Raw genomic sequence first — 17924 nt, forward strand, 5'->3', positions numbered from 1 at the left:
CTGGATCGGCACCGCGTGCTTTGTCAGACAGACTGGCAAGACTCCTGACGGCTGTGTCCACCAGAAAGGCAACCAAACTGGCTGGAGACTGCCTTGTCGTTCAAATGTCGCGTTCATTCTTTCCCCCGCTTTCCTGACCAGTCATTGTGTAATCTACGAAGTACTTGGACTTACAAGACAATGCAAATCAACAAACAAGTGTCACGTGCTCTCGTGCAGCGCTGAACTCGAACCTTGAACCACTGACTAATAATAATGGCACCACAAATTTCGAGCGACGGCGGGTGGAGTTGCCAAATCGAGACGACCCTGGCCTTGTTTGACGACCTCGAGTCACTGCCGGCAGCATCTCCGACCCACTATTCACCAACCCGGTGCAGTACGCATCCCGCGATGAAGGAGAGAGACCAGAGCCGCTTCGGCGCGCTTGTCAGCTGGGCCCAGCAGCACGGCGCCGAGCTGCACCCGTCGCTGGAGGTGTACTGCGACCCCGTGACCAAGTTCTCGATCCGCGTCAAGGAGAAGGAGCAGCTGCCAGCCGGCGAGGCGCTGCTGCAGCCGGGCTTTGCCGCCTTCAGCTGCCCCTTTTCTATTACGCTGTCGCACCTGAACGCGCTGCCTGGCAGCGGCCCCCCTGGCTCTTCCCTCGGCGGTTCATCAGCAGCAACACCAGCGGCATTCCCGCCGCGCTTCATGGCGACGGTGCCGCCGCACGTCATCGGCCGCTTCTTCCTGATGCAGCAGTACCTGCTGGGCGCCGAGTCCTTCTGGCACCCGTACATCGCGACGCTGCCGCAGCCGGAGCAGCCGGCCGCGTGGGCGCTGCCGGCATTCTGGCCTGACGACGACGCGGTCTTCCTCCACGGGACCAACGCGCGCGTGGCCGTCGACGAGATGCAGGCCAACGCGCGGCGCGAGTTCAAGCAGGCGCGCAAGGCGCTCAAGGAGGACGCCGACATGTTTCCCCAGTGGCAGGACTACACGCGATTGCTGTACAACTGGGCCTTCTGCATCTTCACGAGCCGCAGCTTCCGGCCGTCGCTCATCGCGTCGGCGCACGCGCGGGACGCCATCGCCCAGGCGCTAGCACCGGCGGCGGGGCGCTGCGGCATCGACGACTTCTCGGTGCTGCAGCCGCTGTTCGACATTGCCAACCACAGCATGACGTCGCGGTACACGTGGGACGTCAGCTCGGGCCCGCTGCCATGCTGCCGCCTGGTGTGCCTCGACGCCTACGGCCCGGGCGAGCAGGTCTACAACAACTACGGGCTCAAGACTAATAGCGAGCTGCTGCTGGGCTACGGCTTCGTCGTGCCTGAGACGGCCGCGCTGCATAACGATTACGCGCACGTGAGGAAGCGCGGCGGCGGTGGCAGCGACTCGTCGTCCGAGTTAGCAGGCGGTGGCGGCGGCGACAAGCCAAAGGACTTCCTCATCTCGCTGCGGCCCCTGACGGATCCGAGCTCGGTGGTCGGGCGCGCCAGGCCGCCGCCGTCGTGCACCCTCCTGAGCACAAGCCGGGGGCCGCTGCACCTGCTGCCTGAGTTTGCGCACTTTGAGCCTGCGCTGGTCTACGACCTGGCCGAGGCGCTCTCTGCCCGGCCTGAGACACCGCCGGCAGCAGCCGGGGAGGAGCCAAGAGCAGGAGCGTCACAGGCCGTAGAACTAGTAGTAGAAGACGAAGACGAAGACGCGCTCGTAGGACGCATCAAAGAGGCGCTGGCCGCGAAGCTACAGTACGACTACCAGCAGCTCGAGGAGGCGGCCGCTGCGGGCGGCGGCGACGGCGCCGAGCCGGCGAACCAGAACCAGCGGCTGGCGCACGAGTATCGCCGGCAGTGCGGCAAGGTGCTGCTCGCTGCGCTGCAGTCACTGGCGGCATAGTAGCCAGCCAGCCAGCCAGCCAGCCAGCCAGCCAGCCAAGCAAGTAATACATCCGGTCTGCGTTGTCCTGACACGCGCACGACCCCCTTTGATGACGATTTGCCCGCGCGGCGCTTGGTAACTCGTGATAGATGGCGTGATGACACGGCCCAATAACAAGAGTCGTTGGGTATGGATTGCAAGCAGCGCTTGAAATCCATCAAAGTGTGTCCGGTTGGGGTGTTGCTACCTACGTTGGTGATATGTCCTCCATGTCCTATTCCACTGTCACGCACCCGTGAAGGTGGGGTTGCTGCACAACATGAATGCGCCCATTGCAACCGCACCCACCATACAACAAGCCGTTCCTTTTTGGAGGAAGGAATCGAATCGTAGTTTTACTCCAAGATTTCGTGAAGCACAGCACATAGTGCCCATCAAGCACGTCGTGACAAGCCAGCTGATACCATGTTGCCTCATTTCACAGCCCCAAAACCATGAGACTTTCCATGTATCTTGGCAAAGTCGGCAGCGGCACGTTCAAGCACGGCGAGAATGCCCTGGGCAGAGTCCCATCCCATACAAAAACTGCCAGGAAATGCGCGCTGCTTGCCATTCGACTCTGACTGCACTGGTCTGTCTGCCACCTAGGCGCTCGCAGTTTGCAGGTTGAATGCACTGCGCATCCGACCGGCAACATGCAAGGCTTGCGCAATAACCATGCCTCTCCGCTCTGGCACACTGATACAGGACGGCGACGATGCATGGCCTGGGAAGCCGGCAGCCCAGCACTGTGTGGGGCCATTCTGGTGTTCAAGATGAAAGACACACCCAGTCCACACGGCAACGGGCCAGCAGATGGCGGGCTAGCCATCTCGGGCACTGCTAGAACGTGCCTGCCACTGGGCACGCAACCACCCGCCTGTCCCAGCACAGCGACAGCTCCCTCTGCCAGAGGTCTGGGCTGAAGGCCGGGAAATATACTGAGAATAAGGCGAGACGTCCGGCAGAGACCAAAACCCGACGACGTAAATAGCAAGGCAGCTTTGCGAGTGACGTTGGAAGCGGCTGCAAACAAGAAGGAAAAATAGGGGTTTGTTGCACAGGACGATCGATCGACCGATCAACCAACCAACCAACCAACCCAGCAACCAACCGGTGCGCCAGCCGTGTTGAGCCCTGGCATTGCATCTGGGGGGCATGGCGGGGGGTCACGGCACATTGGGAAAAACAGAAGAAAAAAGAAAAGGACAGGACAAGCGAGCAAGAAACAAATCTCCGCCATCGGATCAATGATACAGATCGAGAGGTAGAAGGAAAAAAGAGAGGGAGAAAGGCGGCGATAACCTCGCACCAAAGGGGACCGCAAGCGCAAGCGCGATGAAACAAGGCTAACGGCGGAGCGGTGCTCTGTTTGAGGATTGCGCGGCGGCAGGATTGGTTGGCTGGGTGGGCGGTGGTGCAACAAGCCAGAGACAAAAAGAAGAGATAAAAGGGCAAGCAAGGAAAACAGAAACCGAGGGCCGCGTAACACGCGCACGCCGTGCCTCACTCTGCCGGGAGTGAGTGCGAGCCCGTCCGATAATTCCCTGTTGGCAAATACGCAGCGAGTCGACGATCCGGAAGGACGCCGCAGTAGTTAAAAATCCGCCACCCTGCCCAAACGCATGGGGGGCACTCGCCCGGGGGGATCGGATTGCTGCGCTGGATTTAATAAGCCTGCTGCTGGCTCGCGAAACCGCCGATGTTGGGTCGACAATCCAGAGGCCCAGCGTTTGAACGACGCGAGCAAGCAAGCAGGCAGGCAGACAGACGGGAAGGCATGCAGGCTCAAACCCGTGCGAAGCGAACAACAAGATCCTGCGATTTTGGGGATTCAGGAAGAGGGGCCAGCGGCCAATATGTAAATGGACTGCGCCCTTCCGCGTTATCGTGGGCCAGCCCCAGCCAGTCCAGTTCAGTCCCTCACCCGGAAAGAAAATGGCTGCCGCAGCGAATTAGCGTGTCGCTGACAAGAGAGGGCCAGTTGGCGGCGCAGTTGGGGGGATGCCTTGCTCTTGCTGTGCAAAGCAAAGAGGCGCGACGCAAATGTGAAACGAAACAATCGACGTGAACTTGCTCTCTCTGACACCCGGGCGAGCCACGACCCCGGATGCCATGTGGGGTGCAAGGGTGCGTCCTGTCCTGGCGGAGGCTCTTAGCTGTGCGGAGCTTGCAAATCTCACCAAAAAAGTGAACACCACGCCCGTTGCTGCGCACAGCGGAATTCTGTGCCCGCCAGAGCTCAAACCCAACAGACAGGTTGCCCCTCTTGGCAAACGGGCAGACTGTGCCGCCTACTCCACCACCGAGATGGCCGCCGCTGACCATGGCAGCCAGCAGAGAGACTGATATAAGACAAGAGTCGATCCGGGCCACCCGGCCGAAAAGCTTCCATCTCCGACAAAAGCGCCTCCTTTTTTTTTGACCTCTCCTGCCAGTTGAAACCGCCCCATCTGATGACGCGTCAGTGGTGAAACTGAGCGAGCAAAGCACAAAAAAAGAGGCCAGCTGATGACATCAAACTTGTTTGCGCCCCTCGACCGAGTGCTCCGAATGGCGTCCACCGGGTTTGCGCCCGCTCTTCCCCAGATCCTCGACGTGGACGAGCGGTCACGGCTTCTGCCCGATCTCGACGATGTCCTGAGCTCTGTTGGCGACGATGGCACCGTGGCCGGCGACGACGACGAGTCCCGGCGCTCACAAGCAAGCCCCTGCCCGGCCATTTCGTGCTCCAGCCAGCTGACTGGCCCGACCAAGGTCTTGTAAGTTGTTGTCCCTGCCCACACCTGTCCATCCACCCACCTCGCCTGCACTTTCCGTGCCACCAAGACTGACCAACCGCCTCTCACAGCCAAGTACCGCTCAGCGGCGACAACAAATCGGTGCTCGAGTCGTGGACCATCACATACCACGCGCGGACGAAAAAGGTGTCTGCCTGGTACCACTGGCTGGGCATCTGCTGGTGGCGGCGGACCGAGGCCGAGGACTCGCACGTGCTGTCGGTGGTGCCGAACGCGCACTTCTCGCAGGCGGAGCTAGGCGTAGTGTGCGCCAACGACCAAGCGCAGTACGCAGCGTCGTGCAGGAAGAAGTCGGCGACGGCGGGGCACGGGGCGGACCTGGAGCGGCGGCTGCGCAAGCTGGACTGGAAGGTGCAGGACGAGATCTACGACCTGCTCAACGACCGGGTGCAGAGCAGCAGCAACGCGTTCCGCCGGCGCGACTGGAAGGTGGTGGTCCTGGTCGAGGTGCCCGGCGGCGAGATGACCGACGCGGCGGCACAGGCGCTGATGGCGCCGGGGAGAACGCACAAGTCACAGCTGAGGAGGAAGCGGCTGCTCCGGCCGCTGCTGTCGAGAAAGAAGCGACCCAGCATGCCCATCACCGAGTATCGCCTGATCTTGCGCGGGACCGAGACTAAGGCTAACGACGAGGGCTGGGGGTCGCACAACCGATACAGCCGCCCGTGGAGAGCTGTCGACGAGAAGGAACTGGCCGACAAGAGGCTGTCCAAGGAAACACAAGGGAACGAAAACAGGTGGTCAAAGGAGACACATGTTGGCGACAAGTACGTCGACTTTTGAGGGCCGGGCATGGCATGGCATTTCGTGGTGTGGCAGTTAGCTGTTCCGTTCTGTGACATACCTTTCTCACCCCTTTCCCGGCGTTGGCGCCAGCAAATAGACACGTAGAGACTCATGACTTATGCATTACTGGGGGTTCTGGGCGGTTTACTCGAATAGATTTCCGGTCTGGGAGTTTTCGTCAAAAATATTCTCGCAATTTTCGTGATCGCCTTGCCGCGTGTGTGCTTGCCCGCTGCCCGTGATCCTGATGCGTGATTCCGTGATCATCGGGATTTGGTACGGCTCTGATGCCGATCATGGGGAGGCCAAGCCACTTTCGTCATTTCGGGGTTTCGTGAAGACCCCCACTAAGAACAGCCAAGCTCGACAGCACCGTTCCGTGCCACCCGAGGGTCACTGAAAGTGAGACGCATAGCCCGTCGAACCTTATCTGTGCCCCGCCATGCCCACCAGAAGCAAGCCAACAAGAGTGTGTCAGCTCTGGCCCGCTCCTTGCGGCCATCTCACCTTCCAATCCGGAGTTTTTTGGCAGGTTTCCGGATCTTGACCCGTAGATAGAACGAGCCACATTATGCCACGAAGGGGAGCCCCGGAGACCAACAGCAAGAGATGGAATTCTGCAAGACGAAAGGAACCTAGAGAACTGAGGAACTCGGCAAAGACCCGGCAATTCTTGGCCCTAGATGACAGCAGCTTTGGAAGGAACCAGGTCGCCGTACACAGCTAACTCGAGATCATTGTAAAGCTTGACTACTACTGAGTCTGGCTGTGGGAAAACATTGACAATGAGCGTCGCCGCGATCCCCGTCTCGCGGTCGATCCACTGTGAATTCACGTATCGCATCGTCAGCCACTCTGGTACAATTAGGATCTCGTCGTAGGGTAATTTCGGGAAGGCCTACCCAGTGCGCATTGCACATGCCCTGCCACATCATGCTGCCCTTCCTCCTCTTCCCAGGGACATCTTCGGTGTTGATGACGCCGCCCAGACCGTGGTCAATTCGGGTGTCTACTGGGAACTCTGGTACTATACCATCGTGAAACCTGCCTGCAAGATACGTGAGCATTCCACGCTGGACTTCATTAAGCTGTGGCCGGAACATCTCATCAACCGTTGCCCTGCTAACCAATCCCCCTTTCTCGTCGGGGCTTGACGCCTTCAGCAACGCCTGCAGGACACTGACATGGTCCTCCGCTGTTGTCCAGAGTCCGGCGCCCCCGCTTTCGATAGGCGGATCCACGGGAACAGGGAACGAGCCACTTGAGAGCGTTCCCGTGGACGAGTCGCGGAAGGAGCACGGCACGGTTCGACCAGCTGCTCGTTTGGTCATGGTGAGTGAGCGGAAAGTCGTGTCACATAAACCAAGGGGCTTGCAGATGTGCTCGGCCATGTACGCGCCGAGTCCTTGACCTGTCACTGTTTCGAGCACCTGTCCTGCCCAGTCGATGGCGCTGCCATAGTACCAACCCTCGCCGGGCGGAAACTTGAGTGGCGTCCTCCAGCCCTCAAGCGTGTATGACAGGTTGTTTGTCGTGCGTCCTACAGCATACGACCAGCGGGTCAGGTCTGGGTCGACAAGATCGTAGCCCAAGCCACACGTGTGGGTGAGAAGGTGGCTGTGCAGACATTAGCTAAGAACGTGGATTCCAGCTGCGGGACCACAGTACCGGAGCGTAATGGGCTTGACGTTGTCCTCCAGTATGGGGCTCCCGTCGTCGGCAAACCCCCACAAGATGCGCATCTGAGCCAGATCAGGCACCAGAGGCCGGACGTCGTCATCCAGGCCGATCAAGCCGCGCTCAACAACTTGCATCACGCATGTTATTGTGACAATCTTGGTCAGTGACGCAACCCAGGTGAAGGAGTCTGGAGCGAATGCAGACGAGTCGACTGGGAGGTTGGTGCGGCCTGCGGCTCCCTTGTAAAGTATCTCTTCAGGGGCCAAGTTAGCGACGGGGCTGTGCTCGCAGCGGCAGATATAGCACGGCTACCATTTTTGCTAACGACAACGAAGGCGACTCCCAGCAGCTTGTCCTTAGTCGCATCGCCTTGTGCGACATATTCGTCCAGGATCCGGTCGATCTTGTCTGCCATTATAGGGCGGGAGGGTGTAAGCGAAGTTGTGGGAGCGTTTCTTTCTCAGAGGCCGCGGCGATTTTTAGCGCGGGAGATTCCTCGCCCTTAAAGGATAATTGAGAAGATTCGCGTTGTCAGCTAGAGATCTCGGGTGGAAACTGTTGGGCTCGGTTAGGCAAGTGATGGGCATTCAGCAGTCGCACTCAGCAGTCGCACAGGCGGGCTGACTTGCATGGAACTACCGAGCCCTCGCATTTAACGCCGCTATCGCCTGACGACATCCAGAGACACGGAGTCGATAAGCTGCAGGCCTGTGGCGTATCGACGAAGCAAAAGTTAAAGAACAACTAATGTCAGGAATTTCTGGTGAGTCGAGAAGTGTCGTCAAGCTCGAATTTGGGAAAAGACAGTTAATTATCGTTGCTACCAAATTTCTCAGATAGGTATCGCTCCTGCGATTTTGGAACAATGAGAGCCTTTGTTCATGCCGTCGAAGCGGCCTCGTCCTTGCCTTTTTCGAGCTTGGCCAGTTGCGCCTTGCATACTTTGACCAGAACATCGACGATTGACAACTCCTTTTCCTTGTAGGCCGGTGATGCTAGATCTTCGCTGAGATACAGAGGCAAGCGGCAGAGGTTGGTAAATTGCCCGCCGCCCTCATAGCCAACTCGTCGTTGCATCTCTGGCCCAAGTGCATCGTTGGTGGCCTTCAGCAACGCGACCGACGCATCGAATAAGCCGAAGTAGTCGAGCGTAAGCAACCCTTCCAGTTGAGATGTAACGGTGCCGTCGAGCAGTTGCAGCATCTCGAGGGGCGACAGCTGAGACATCGCTGCCCTGCGCTGCAACCCCCTTTCCTTGTCATCGTCGAGACTTGCAGTCGCTGTCGAGCGCCTGACCAGCGCCTTTCCGCCGATACTCCCATTGGGATGAGCACTGTCGCTCGGTTCGTCCATTGAACCAACAAGCATTCCGCGGTTTTCTCGCTGCTCCCAGACACTGCGCTCGATTTGCAGGCGGTGCATGGTGAGCTCCTCGAGATACTCCATGAAGTAGTGGTTATCCCTTTCTTCCTGGGCATATCGATTGTAGAGACTTTTCCGAATGCCGATCGCTGACGTGAATAGCCTGCCACCATCCCCAGTATCAAGGCCCGTTTCCGTTTCTGGGCGGGAAGCCAGCACGTCCTCGAATTTCTTCAAAAGGGCTGCAGGCTCTGATGGCTCCCGTAACCCGGTCCTGAACTGGGAGCTATCGACATGTGTCTCGACAAACTGCCGCATCGCGAGCCACTCAGGAAGGCCAGGTTCCGCCAAAAGTGCAGCGTGGTAAACATACGCTGCGGCCTCCACGGCGGGGGCGAGCATGACAAACTGGTGACCCATTTGACTATGAACCAGCTTGGCCGGGAAATCGAGCAAACCCGTCCACACTGGCTCGTTCTTCATCAAAGCGAAGGTCTCGGGATCCTCGTCGATGCCTTTCTGGAGAGACCTAGCTTTCTTATCCATAAAAGCAAAGTCCTCTAGCATGTAGTGGTTGGTTTCCTTGGCTCGTGTGAGCCACTCCTTCTTGAGGCCTCGGTTCTTGCTTATGGAGCTAGGATTGTGCGACTCAAGCGCCTCTTTGAGCCTTGCGGCAGTTGACTGAAGCTGTTCAAAGGGGCAGATAACATCTGTCTCCATGATGAAGCGAATGTCAACCCACAGATGCAGGGAGAAGGTAAGCGCAGCTGTGATTTCGTACGTCCTTAAAAAGTTTTGGAAATCCACCAAAAGCTCAGACTCAGCCGGGAGGATTGGCGGTTCTTGCAAGTTCGTCTTGAGGGCTTTGAGGTGAGCACCTTCGCAGATGATAGTTTTGGTAATGCTGCTCTGGAAGTCCCGCCATGCCTTCACATCATTGGCACCATAGACGATTGGTTCTAGCATGGACGGAGGAAACATGGGGACTTTCCGCGGCGGGAACTCAGTCCGCACCATCTGCAAGGTGCTGTAGGATGTGAAAGCAAGCCAGTCGGCTTCGTCTCTCCAAATTCGCTCGTTTTGTTCGTCTTCGGTAAGTTCTTCGTACGACTCGTAGTCGATATCTATACCCTCATGTCAGGCTTCTGTCTTTCAATCATCCAGGCAGTGTCTCTGGGATTCGGTAGATGAGAGGGCGATTACCTACGTTCGAGGCCAAAATTGATGAAGAGCATGTTCAACATGAATCCGAAATTAGACAGTTTCGAGCCCAGGGGCTTCAGTGTCTTGACCAGGTCCATCTCCAGCAGATGGAAGAGCTCAAAGGCAGCGTTGGTAACGACAGCTAGCGTGTCAAGTGGCACTGAGCGATCATACCAATAATCGCACCACCGCTCCGCAACATAGCTTCGGATGGCATTGAAGTCTTCGAAGAAGCAGTAGATCATCATGTAGAGATCGAACTCGTCCTCCTCTTGGTCGTCATCCATCGAAGTGGTGCCGAAACTGACTTTGTCAATCCAGGAGCCCTTGCCCTTCTTCTTGGCCGGGGCTTTCGAGGACTTCCTGTCGGGCTTCGCCGTCTTTTTTGTGGCCGTCTTTTTCGCTCCCTTTTGGGGTCGCATGCCAGACTTGGCGACCTTGCTGTCGTCGTTGGACAATGCTCCGCTATCTTCATCTGCAGAGTCTGGAGCTGGCTGTACCTGGAGGTGGGCGAACATATTGGTCAAATCCGACGTGTTGATCCTGGCCTGGCCACCCGACTGGTTTTTGGGCTCTCTGCCGCTTGCATTTGATACCAGCGCCTCGAGTTTTGCGAGGACACGCTCGAGGACGCGGATGATGTGTGCGTGGTTTTCGTTGCTTTGCTTCAGCTTGTTGTCGTCGGCATCTTGGGCAGCGCTGGTGAAGAAGTTGAAGCTCTTTTTGCGCAGCCCGACGACGTCGCGGAGGATGTTGATTGCAGCATCGGGGATTTCGTCTGGTTCTGCGTTGTCGGCGACATGCTGGGCTAGAACTTCCAGCTCGCTCCAGTGCACGAGTCTGGCATTCTCTTAAGCAGGGCCAATCCCAGCGACAATTGCCGCTGCTCTCTTCTTCTGGCGGCGCGATTGCGATTGCTGTGGTGGTGCTAGTGCTGTCGCATCCTCGTTTGCCTTGTTGTCAGTGCGCGGCGAGAGCTTTTCGGCAGTCCGTTTTAGCCAGCTCGTGAACTGTGCTTGTCCGAGCTTGTATCTCCGCCACGTGCCGGCGCTCTTAAGATTTCCCGAAGACTCCATTGGGTCGCAGAGCTACTTTCTGCATGCATACGGCAGTGACGATAAACGAGTCGCGGCTTCTAATATTGTTGAGCTTTCCTGAACACGTCGGGCGCCATTTCGAGAAACATTGGGCCATTCCGCTTTGAGCTAGCCCGAGTGCGCCGGGGTGCCATCAGGACGCTGACAGCGCGCCATTCCGTGCAGGGTTGGGCCCTGTATCAGCATTATATAATGTACATGTACTGTACCGCGCTGTAAGGGAGCCACGCGTGTCCTGAAGCCCAGAGAGAAATGGCAGGGATCGAGATGTCGCGTCTTTATCTGTACGAGTCGCAACAACAGCCAAACAAGACAGAAACCCACGGCCTGAACAGATGGAAGGAAGAAACTTGGAATGTAATGGCAGGAGTCTGTATTTAAAATGTAGTACTGTACTTTCGGAATGGAAGTTAAAGAATACCGGACTCTTCACCTAAGGATGGAAGGTGCGATGCAGTGTGGTGTAAGTCGTCAATGGAGCTCGATTGAGGGTTAGCAGTAGCCACACCACCTTTTTCGGGCTTTCCTCCACTGAAGGATGCCCAGTTTCTGTTTCTCTTTTTGCCAATACCTTCACGGGTTATTGGTTTTTCATCCCTTTCTTCCATCTCACTGTGTGTGTATATACATACTGTTTGGCAACGAGTCCGGTTGCACTGGGGCAAATACCTCCTCTAGCTGGAATTTTGCTCGTGCGAACAACTATCACACCAACCCAGATTACAAGGAAACATCAGCCCACATGGAAACTAAGAAATACCCTTGCTGAATATTGCCAGTCAAGTCGCTCCAACTTCCAGTCTCAGCACCTCTATCCCGTCAAAACTTTGCCTTTATCAACCACCAAGATCGGGTATCGATGTTGAGAAACCACGAAACGCCATGCCGAATTATGCCGAATTATGCCGCATGTTTGCGGGCCCCGACGACATCAACATCACAAGCAGCAAAAGGGCCAATCTCGGGCCCGGTGATTCACGTCCCTAACTCTCATGCTGCATGCCCGTTCCTCTTTTGCATGTTCCGCGACATCACGCGAGGCTTTACATCTCAAAATACATGCTGGTGTGTTGTTGCTCAGCCTTAGGACATCTTCAAGCCCTATTACTTGTCCCCAGTTGGGAAATGGGAAACCTGGAAAGTCGTTACCGCTCTTGAAACAGCTGCTCTCATAAGGTGAAGGCATTCAACTGGGGTCCCCTTTCTTTTGCATTAGTAGCAAGCTAGCACTCACTAATCATACTGTTTGTCGTATTTGCTCACTCTATCTATTCTAATAAGAATAAATAGCTGACCATGCGATATATCAGGGTATATTACCGAGTGGCAGAAGCAAGACTCCGCGATGTTGTGTCCGCGAGTCTGAAGCAAGCAGTCCTAGTGTCCCCCTTTGCCATGGCTGCATGAGGGGAAGAGGCAAGAGTGAGCGGTTTATCAGTCACGTCGGCAATGCACGCCAGCCGCGGTGCTTCTCTTGCCCACTCAGCTCGATCACCCCGCCCCAAAGCCAATTTCTTGCCTGTCATCTATCTGTTCAGCGTCTCCCGCCTCGAAGAGACTTGGACAATTGTGAACAAAACCTACGGCTAACAAACCCAAACCTCACCATGGCCGCCCCAGAAACCCAAGACGGAATCCCCGCCGCCAACACACTACCCGAGCCGCCTGTGCTATCTGCTGAGGAAGTGTTCGACGCTGTGGGCCCCGCCTACGAAGACGCCTTCGCGGGCATGCCCGAGCAAGACGCGTCGATCGAGTGGATAGTGTCGCAGCTGACGGCGGCGGGTCGGACGGCGGCGCGCGTCGTCGACATTGGCTGCGGCACGGGGCGGCCCGTGTGCTCGGCGCTCGCGGCGGCAGGCCACGACGTGCTGGGCATCGACATCTCGGGGGCCATGGTTGCGGCGGCGCGGGCGCGGGTGCCAGCGGCGCGATTCGAGAAGGCCGACGTGCACGCGTTCGAGGCCGCGCCGGGCTCGTACGATGCTGTGACGGCCTACTTCAGCCTCATTGCCGGCGAGACCCAGAACAGCATCCGCCTCGTGCTGTCAAAGGTCTACGACCTGCTGCGGCCCGGCGGACTGTTCGTGTGGGCTACTGTCCCGCTGCCCGCCGACAGCTTGCGCATCAGCTGGATGGGCCGCCCCGTGCGCGTCTCGAGCCTCGCTCCCGACAACGCCGTTGCCGCCGTCAAGGCAGCAAGCTTCGACGTGCTCCGCCACGTCCAGACTGTCTTCAGGCCTAAGGCTGCCGAGGCCGGCATCTGCAAGCCTGAAGATGTTTGGGACGAGCCGCATCTGTATATCTATGCCATCAAGCCTTTCTGATTGATTAGGGCGGACATGATGTGGATCAGGGGTGGGCTACGATTGATTATCAGATAAGATCTCCATCAGGTTGGATTTGTTTTCGTTTGAGCACGCGTCGGCCGACTATTTCGGGTGCCACCCTTTGGGTGCCCGATAAGTATTCCACTTTTCATATCCTGTTTTGGCCTTTGACCTGTGGAGCTGAACAAGAATTATGTCTGACATGTGCGGATCACGCTTGCAGGGTGGCGCGCGCATGGGGAATCAACCGGAGAGAATCAGGGCGAGCTATATTTAGTCGCAGGCGTTGTTTGCCATCTCAATCTCTTTTTCACGGGATATTACGATTTGCCTTCGGCCAACCACATTCCGGGCACATAAAACCGCTATGGCTGTGCGTCATGAGATTCACGCAAGCACACGAACTCGTAAGGAAGCCAATGGCTGGGGACACGACGCCTAGACGACGACATCGGTCCACGACCACGTACCCTGGCGGCTCAAATCTATTGCTAATATATTCCCCGGGGTCCTATGCTAGCCCGAAGACGCGTCCATTGGTTGCGCTTGTGGGCGAGGGCTGGTAATGGCTGGCAGCAGACCGGGTTCGTGGAGGGTCGCTTAAGGTACATTATTGATCAATCTGGCTAAAACCAGCACGACGGCCAGCTTACCGACAATTTGGTTGTATACCTTACCTTATTAGATGGGGCGGTCCCTGTCTGTACTGGTGTTTGTTTCGTACATCGCAAGCAGGTATCGTGGACCCTTTCTCGAGCTGTTCAGATCAGATCTTCCACTGGAGTCCCCTTGATTACGAGGTACCTTGTCGATTTTATCAGGTATGCCTTTGCTTCGCGCTCTCGCTTTTTTTGGTCCCCCGTCTTTCAGAATCTCAAGCTAGATCCCGCAACTGCGTCGGGAAACGCTGCAGCAGCTCGTCTTCGTAGATCGCTTAATGAACGAGCTTGCCGAAGATCCGACGGCACAGGACCGGTGCGGCGTCCTTCCGTCTCTCGTGCATGGCCTTCATGATGGCCCGGGCTGCTCGACGAGAGCAGTTTTGTGTCTGCCGGTCGTCCTATCATAGTGGTCCATGAATTCGCGCCACCTCTGGCCGACCCCCCATGCCATTTCCCGGGCTCCTCGTCGGTCACGCTCGCACACGACCCTGGGGCGCTATACATCGGCGTCCCTGGATTTTGGGGGGCTGCCGCTCTGCTCGCAACCGAGCCAGGGCCCGAAAAGGCCGAGCTCCCGACCGCATCTCATTGACGCCAGACTAAAATTACGGCGTAGTTATTTACGCCACACGCTCGGCCGCTAGTATCGGCCGACTTGCGCCTCTTTTGCAAAATCGCCTGGAACAGGATCAAACAAGTACCAATCAACGTGCACCCTCTGTTTTAGGTGTCGGCCGTTCGAGCATGCTCGATAACTGGCTCGGATCTTGGTCCGCCCCTGAGTTATTTTGGGCCTCTGGATTAAACTTCATTCTTTTATTTCTCTCACTTCAACTCTGTCCCAGAAGGAATAAACTCGAGGTAAACAGTAACTATTTCAGAATCCAGCGAGGACGCCCCGGTCGGCAGAGAATAGATGGAGCTGAGCGCCACAAATTAAGCCACCAACGAGGAAGTGGGAGCTTATTAGCTGGCTCCTTTCTATCTCTGGCACACACCCTTCCAAATTCCATCTGCGCACGTACTCTGGTTGCTGGCCCGGGCCTCTACATGGCGTCCCTGCTCCCGTCTCGCAACCAGGAAACAGTTGGGCAGCTAGCAACGCGGCCGGGAGCTGGCTGTTCCGGAACCGAAGTCGAGTCTTTGCTTGGCTGCAGTGCCCGCCATGTACCCCAACCAACCTCTGCATCCGCACCTGCGCCTGTCTGCACCTCTATCATTGGTGCGTCTCTATTTTAGATGCAGTGGGCTGGGCGGCGCAATATTTAACCGTCATATGGCGGTTACCCTCTGCGCGTGTTTTGGGTATCAGCTTGCAACGCGAGGGGTCGTATGGGCCCGAGTCTAATAAATGACGACCACGCGTTGGGCAACATGGCCCATTGGCCTTGCAGCGGCCTTAGCTAATTATGTGCCAACGACGAGCAGAGGCAGTTGGAGCACGCACGAGCTCCGGTCCCTTCAGATGGCAGAAGGAGCAGTAATCATTGATGCAAGGAGGAGCTAGCGCAAAGGGGCGTCGGCCTGCCACCATGGCACGACAAGGATAGGGGGTGGTATAAAGGTGGCCTCGAAGCCACCAAGTGTGGTGAGATGTGGTGTAGTTCCTCTTGTGCTCGTAACACTATATCCTCGCCTGTCGTCACTGCTAACGGCCAGAGGCCAGGTTCAAGCTTGTTTATATCTCCTGAGTCTCAGATCCAACATGCCATCGGCCACGGCAAACGACACCACCGAGGCCATGGCAAACGGGGCCGACTTAGTAGCCCATGGCGAGAGCGAGTTCCAACCGAAGGAGGCGAAGCAGACCCCGCCCGCTGACCCTCTTATCTACGGTCACAAGGGCGGGGACGAACAGCAACTGCCTCCAGAGCAGCCGCCCATCGTCCAATCCCGACCTGTTCAAGGCGGAGATGTTGTTGAAATAACCCCAAGCTCGGCTGCCATTCCAGGCCCAGATTCCGCTCCGACACAACATCCGATTCCAGCTCCAGCTATATTCGAGCTCCCCGTTCCTGAAGAAACTCCCGTCGACGTCCAGAACGGTCACTGCAACGGTCACACGGATTATCACACGAATGGTCACACGAATGGTCACACGAATAGTCCCAAGAATGGTCACGAACCTGAACCACCGGCCGACGTACAGGACATAGTCGACGACGCGCTACCAACAGGAGCCCTGAACGGACACCACGCTGCCATGGACATCACCACCAAGCCTAAGCCCGTGATCCTCGTGCTCTGCACGTCGAGCACCGCCCCCGGGCACGTACTACCGCTGTGCACCATCACCAAACACCTCGTCGGGCGGGGCTTCGAAGTGACATTCGTTGGCGGGGTGCAGCACCGCGCGCTGATCGAGGCGAGCGGCGCGGCCTTCTTCGCCGTGCACGACAGCATCAGCCTTGCCAAGGGGCCGTTCCGGCAGTGGGGCATGGAGCGGGCGCGGTTCGCCGAGGGGCTGCCGCGCATGCGCCACGACTTTGCGACGTTCTTCGTCGGCCAGGTCGCCGGCCAGTTCGCGTCGACGCGCGCCGCGCTACTGCACTTGCGCCGCCGCTACGGCTTCGCCAGGGATATTCTGGTGATCAACGAGTGCATGTGGTTTGGTTACCTGCCGTTCAAGTTCGGCGCCCCGCCGCCCGAGGGTTTCTTCCCTGATGGTGATGATGGAGCGCAGAGGGCCATGCCCAGGAGCCTCGGCGTCAACGTCACGCCGCTCATGCTCGACAGCGTCGACACGCCCGCCATGCCGCTCGGGCTGCTGCCGGTGCCGTCGTCAGAAGCCGCCTCCAGCAGCAGCTCGGACCTGGTGGCCGCCGTGCGCGAGCGCGACGCCCTGATACGCGACCTGCTGTACAAGTACGTGGTCCGCGAGTCGTACGACGCGTTCCGCGAGCAGCTGCGCGCGTGCGGGGCCACGGCGGTGCCCGACGAGTGGATGGTCAACTTGAGCGTGACGGCGCACGACACGACACTGCAGCTCTGCGACGCCGCGCTCGAGTACCCGCGCTCCGACCTGGCGGCCCACGTACGCTTCGCCGGCAGCCTGCCGCCGCGCCCGCCGCCGCCGGGCGGCTTCGCGCTGCCCGCGTGGTGGGAGCGCGACGTGCTCGCGCCGGCGGCAGCCGTGTCAGGGGCTACTACTGCCGCACCCAAACAGCCGAGGCGGCACGTTGTTGTGGTCTCGCAGGGCACCCTCGCCCGCGACTACTCGATGCTCGTGGCCCCGACGGTGGCCGCGGTCGCGGGCCGTGAGGACGTGCTGCTGGTGGTGCTCCTCGGCAAGCCCGGCGCCGAGCTGCCGCCGGGCATCTTACCACGGGCGGTAGTAGCAGCGAATAGCCACGGAGCCAATAGCGCATGTCCTATCACCAACGGCCACGGACACGGCGGCGAGAACACCAGCAAGCCCAGCAACCACGCTGCCGAACTGCCACACGACAACATCCGCGTCGCCGACTTCATCCCGTACGACGCGGTGCTGGCGCACGCGTCGGCCATGGTGTTCAACGGCGGGTACGGCGGGTTCGGGCACTGCGTGGCGCACGGCGTGCCCATGGTGGCGGCGGGGCTGACCGAGGACAAGTGCGAGGTGGCCGCGCGCGCCGAGTGGGCCGGCGTCGCCGTCAACCTGCGCACCGGCCGGCCGTCTGCGGCGGCTGTCGCTGCTGCTGTCGACCGCGTCCTCTACGGCGAAGCCGAGGCTGGCGGCGTCTCGCGCTATGCTGCCCGTGCGCGCGAGTTGGCGGCGCTGGTGGCCCGCGGTGATCCCCTAGGCGCTGTTGAGCAGGAGGTGCTGGCTTTGACTTCCTAACTAGTCGGCTTTTGTGTACATAGGCAAGGGTGTCTGAAAACAGGAAGTGGGTCAGGGGCTGAGAACCCCTCTATTTGAGGTCCTGGGTACCAGGCAAGGAAAGCGAGTAGTATCACAAATCTGGGTAGGAAATGAATGACTATATTGTTTACTGGGAGGCAGTCCGGGTAGCTATCTAGGCCACGGGGGAATATCGGCGGAAGACCTTGATCAGGTTAAGCATGTAACCTCGCAAACGAAGTCGTATATGACCTTCGGGTCTTCTTCAAGTTGTGACC

General features: G+C 58.1%; 7 protein-coding genes across 7 annotated transcripts; 4 read left to right on the forward strand and 3 right to left on the reverse strand.

Annotated features, from left to right (window-relative positions):
* Nucleotides 1-393: 393 nt before the first annotated feature.
* Nucleotides 394-1884, forward strand: B0T26DRAFT_650006 (uncharacterized protein; the record flags this gene model as incomplete). The annotated part of the gene is made up of 1 exon (XM_060438140.1): nucleotides 394-1884. One exon carries the CDS (start codon nucleotides 394-396, stop codon nucleotides 1882-1884), a length of 1491 nt encoding a protein of 496 aa, XP_060294587.1.
* Nucleotides 1885-4458: 2574 nt separating this feature from the next.
* On the forward strand, nucleotides 4459-5489 carry B0T26DRAFT_677619 (uncharacterized protein; the record flags this gene model as incomplete). The annotated part of the gene is made up of 2 exons (XM_060440124.1): nucleotides 4459-4667; nucleotides 4757-5489. The coding sequence occupies 2 exons, from the start codon at nucleotides 4459-4461 to the stop codon at nucleotides 5487-5489; spliced, it is 942 nt and encodes a 313-aa protein (XP_060294588.1).
* Nucleotides 5490-5708: 219 nt separating this feature from the next.
* On the reverse strand, nucleotides 5709-7587 carry B0T26DRAFT_781754 (beta-lactamase/transpeptidase-like protein; the record flags this gene model as incomplete). Its single annotated transcript, XM_060446713.1, has 4 exons — nucleotides 5709-6315; nucleotides 6395-7109; nucleotides 7161-7425; nucleotides 7479-7587. The coding sequence occupies 4 exons, from the start codon at nucleotides 7585-7587 to the stop codon at nucleotides 6172-6174; spliced, it is 1233 nt and encodes a 410-aa protein (XP_060294589.1). The 3' UTR covers nucleotides 5709-6171.
* A 464-nt stretch (nucleotides 7588-8051) lies between these two features.
* Nucleotides 8052-10813, reverse strand: B0T26DRAFT_753398 (uncharacterized protein; the record flags this gene model as incomplete). Its single annotated transcript, XM_060445674.1, has 3 exons — nucleotides 8052-9658; nucleotides 9742-10540; nucleotides 10613-10813. 3 exons carry the CDS (start codon nucleotides 10811-10813, stop codon nucleotides 8052-8054), a joined length of 2607 nt encoding a protein of 868 aa, XP_060294590.1.
* A 257-nt stretch (nucleotides 10814-11070) lies between these two features.
* On the reverse strand, nucleotides 11071-11472 carry B0T26DRAFT_716927 (uncharacterized protein). Its single transcript, XM_060442301.1, has one exon. It carries the CDS (start codon nucleotides 11440-11442, stop codon nucleotides 11245-11247), a length of 198 nt encoding a protein of 65 aa, XP_060294591.1. The 5' UTR covers nucleotides 11443-11472; the 3' UTR covers nucleotides 11071-11244.
* A 22-nt stretch (nucleotides 11473-11494) lies between these two features.
* Nucleotides 11495-13161, forward strand: B0T26DRAFT_857840 (S-adenosyl-L-methionine-dependent methyltransferase; the record flags this gene model as incomplete). Its single annotated transcript, XM_060447708.1, has 2 exons — nucleotides 11495-11899; nucleotides 12145-13161. The coding sequence occupies exons 1-2, from the start codon at nucleotides 11834-11836 to the stop codon at nucleotides 13159-13161; spliced, it is 1083 nt and encodes a 360-aa protein (XP_060294592.1). The 5' UTR covers nucleotides 11495-11833.
* A 2868-nt stretch (nucleotides 13162-16029) lies between these two features.
* On the forward strand, nucleotides 16030-17646 carry B0T26DRAFT_649293 (uncharacterized protein; the record flags this gene model as incomplete). The annotated part of the gene is made up of 2 exons (XM_060438073.1): nucleotides 16030-17157; nucleotides 17242-17646. 2 exons carry the CDS (start codon nucleotides 16030-16032, stop codon nucleotides 17644-17646), a joined length of 1533 nt encoding a protein of 510 aa, XP_060294593.1.
* Nucleotides 17647-17924: the final 278 nt, after the last annotated feature.

This window comes from Lasiosphaeria miniovina (assembly GCF_030549165.1).
Source record: "Lasiosphaeria miniovina strain SMH2392-1A chromosome Unknown B0T26scaffold_5, whole genome shotgun sequence".
Classification (NCBI taxonomy): Eukaryota; Fungi; Ascomycota; class Sordariomycetes; order Sordariales; family Lasiosphaeriaceae; genus Lasiosphaeria; species Lasiosphaeria miniovina.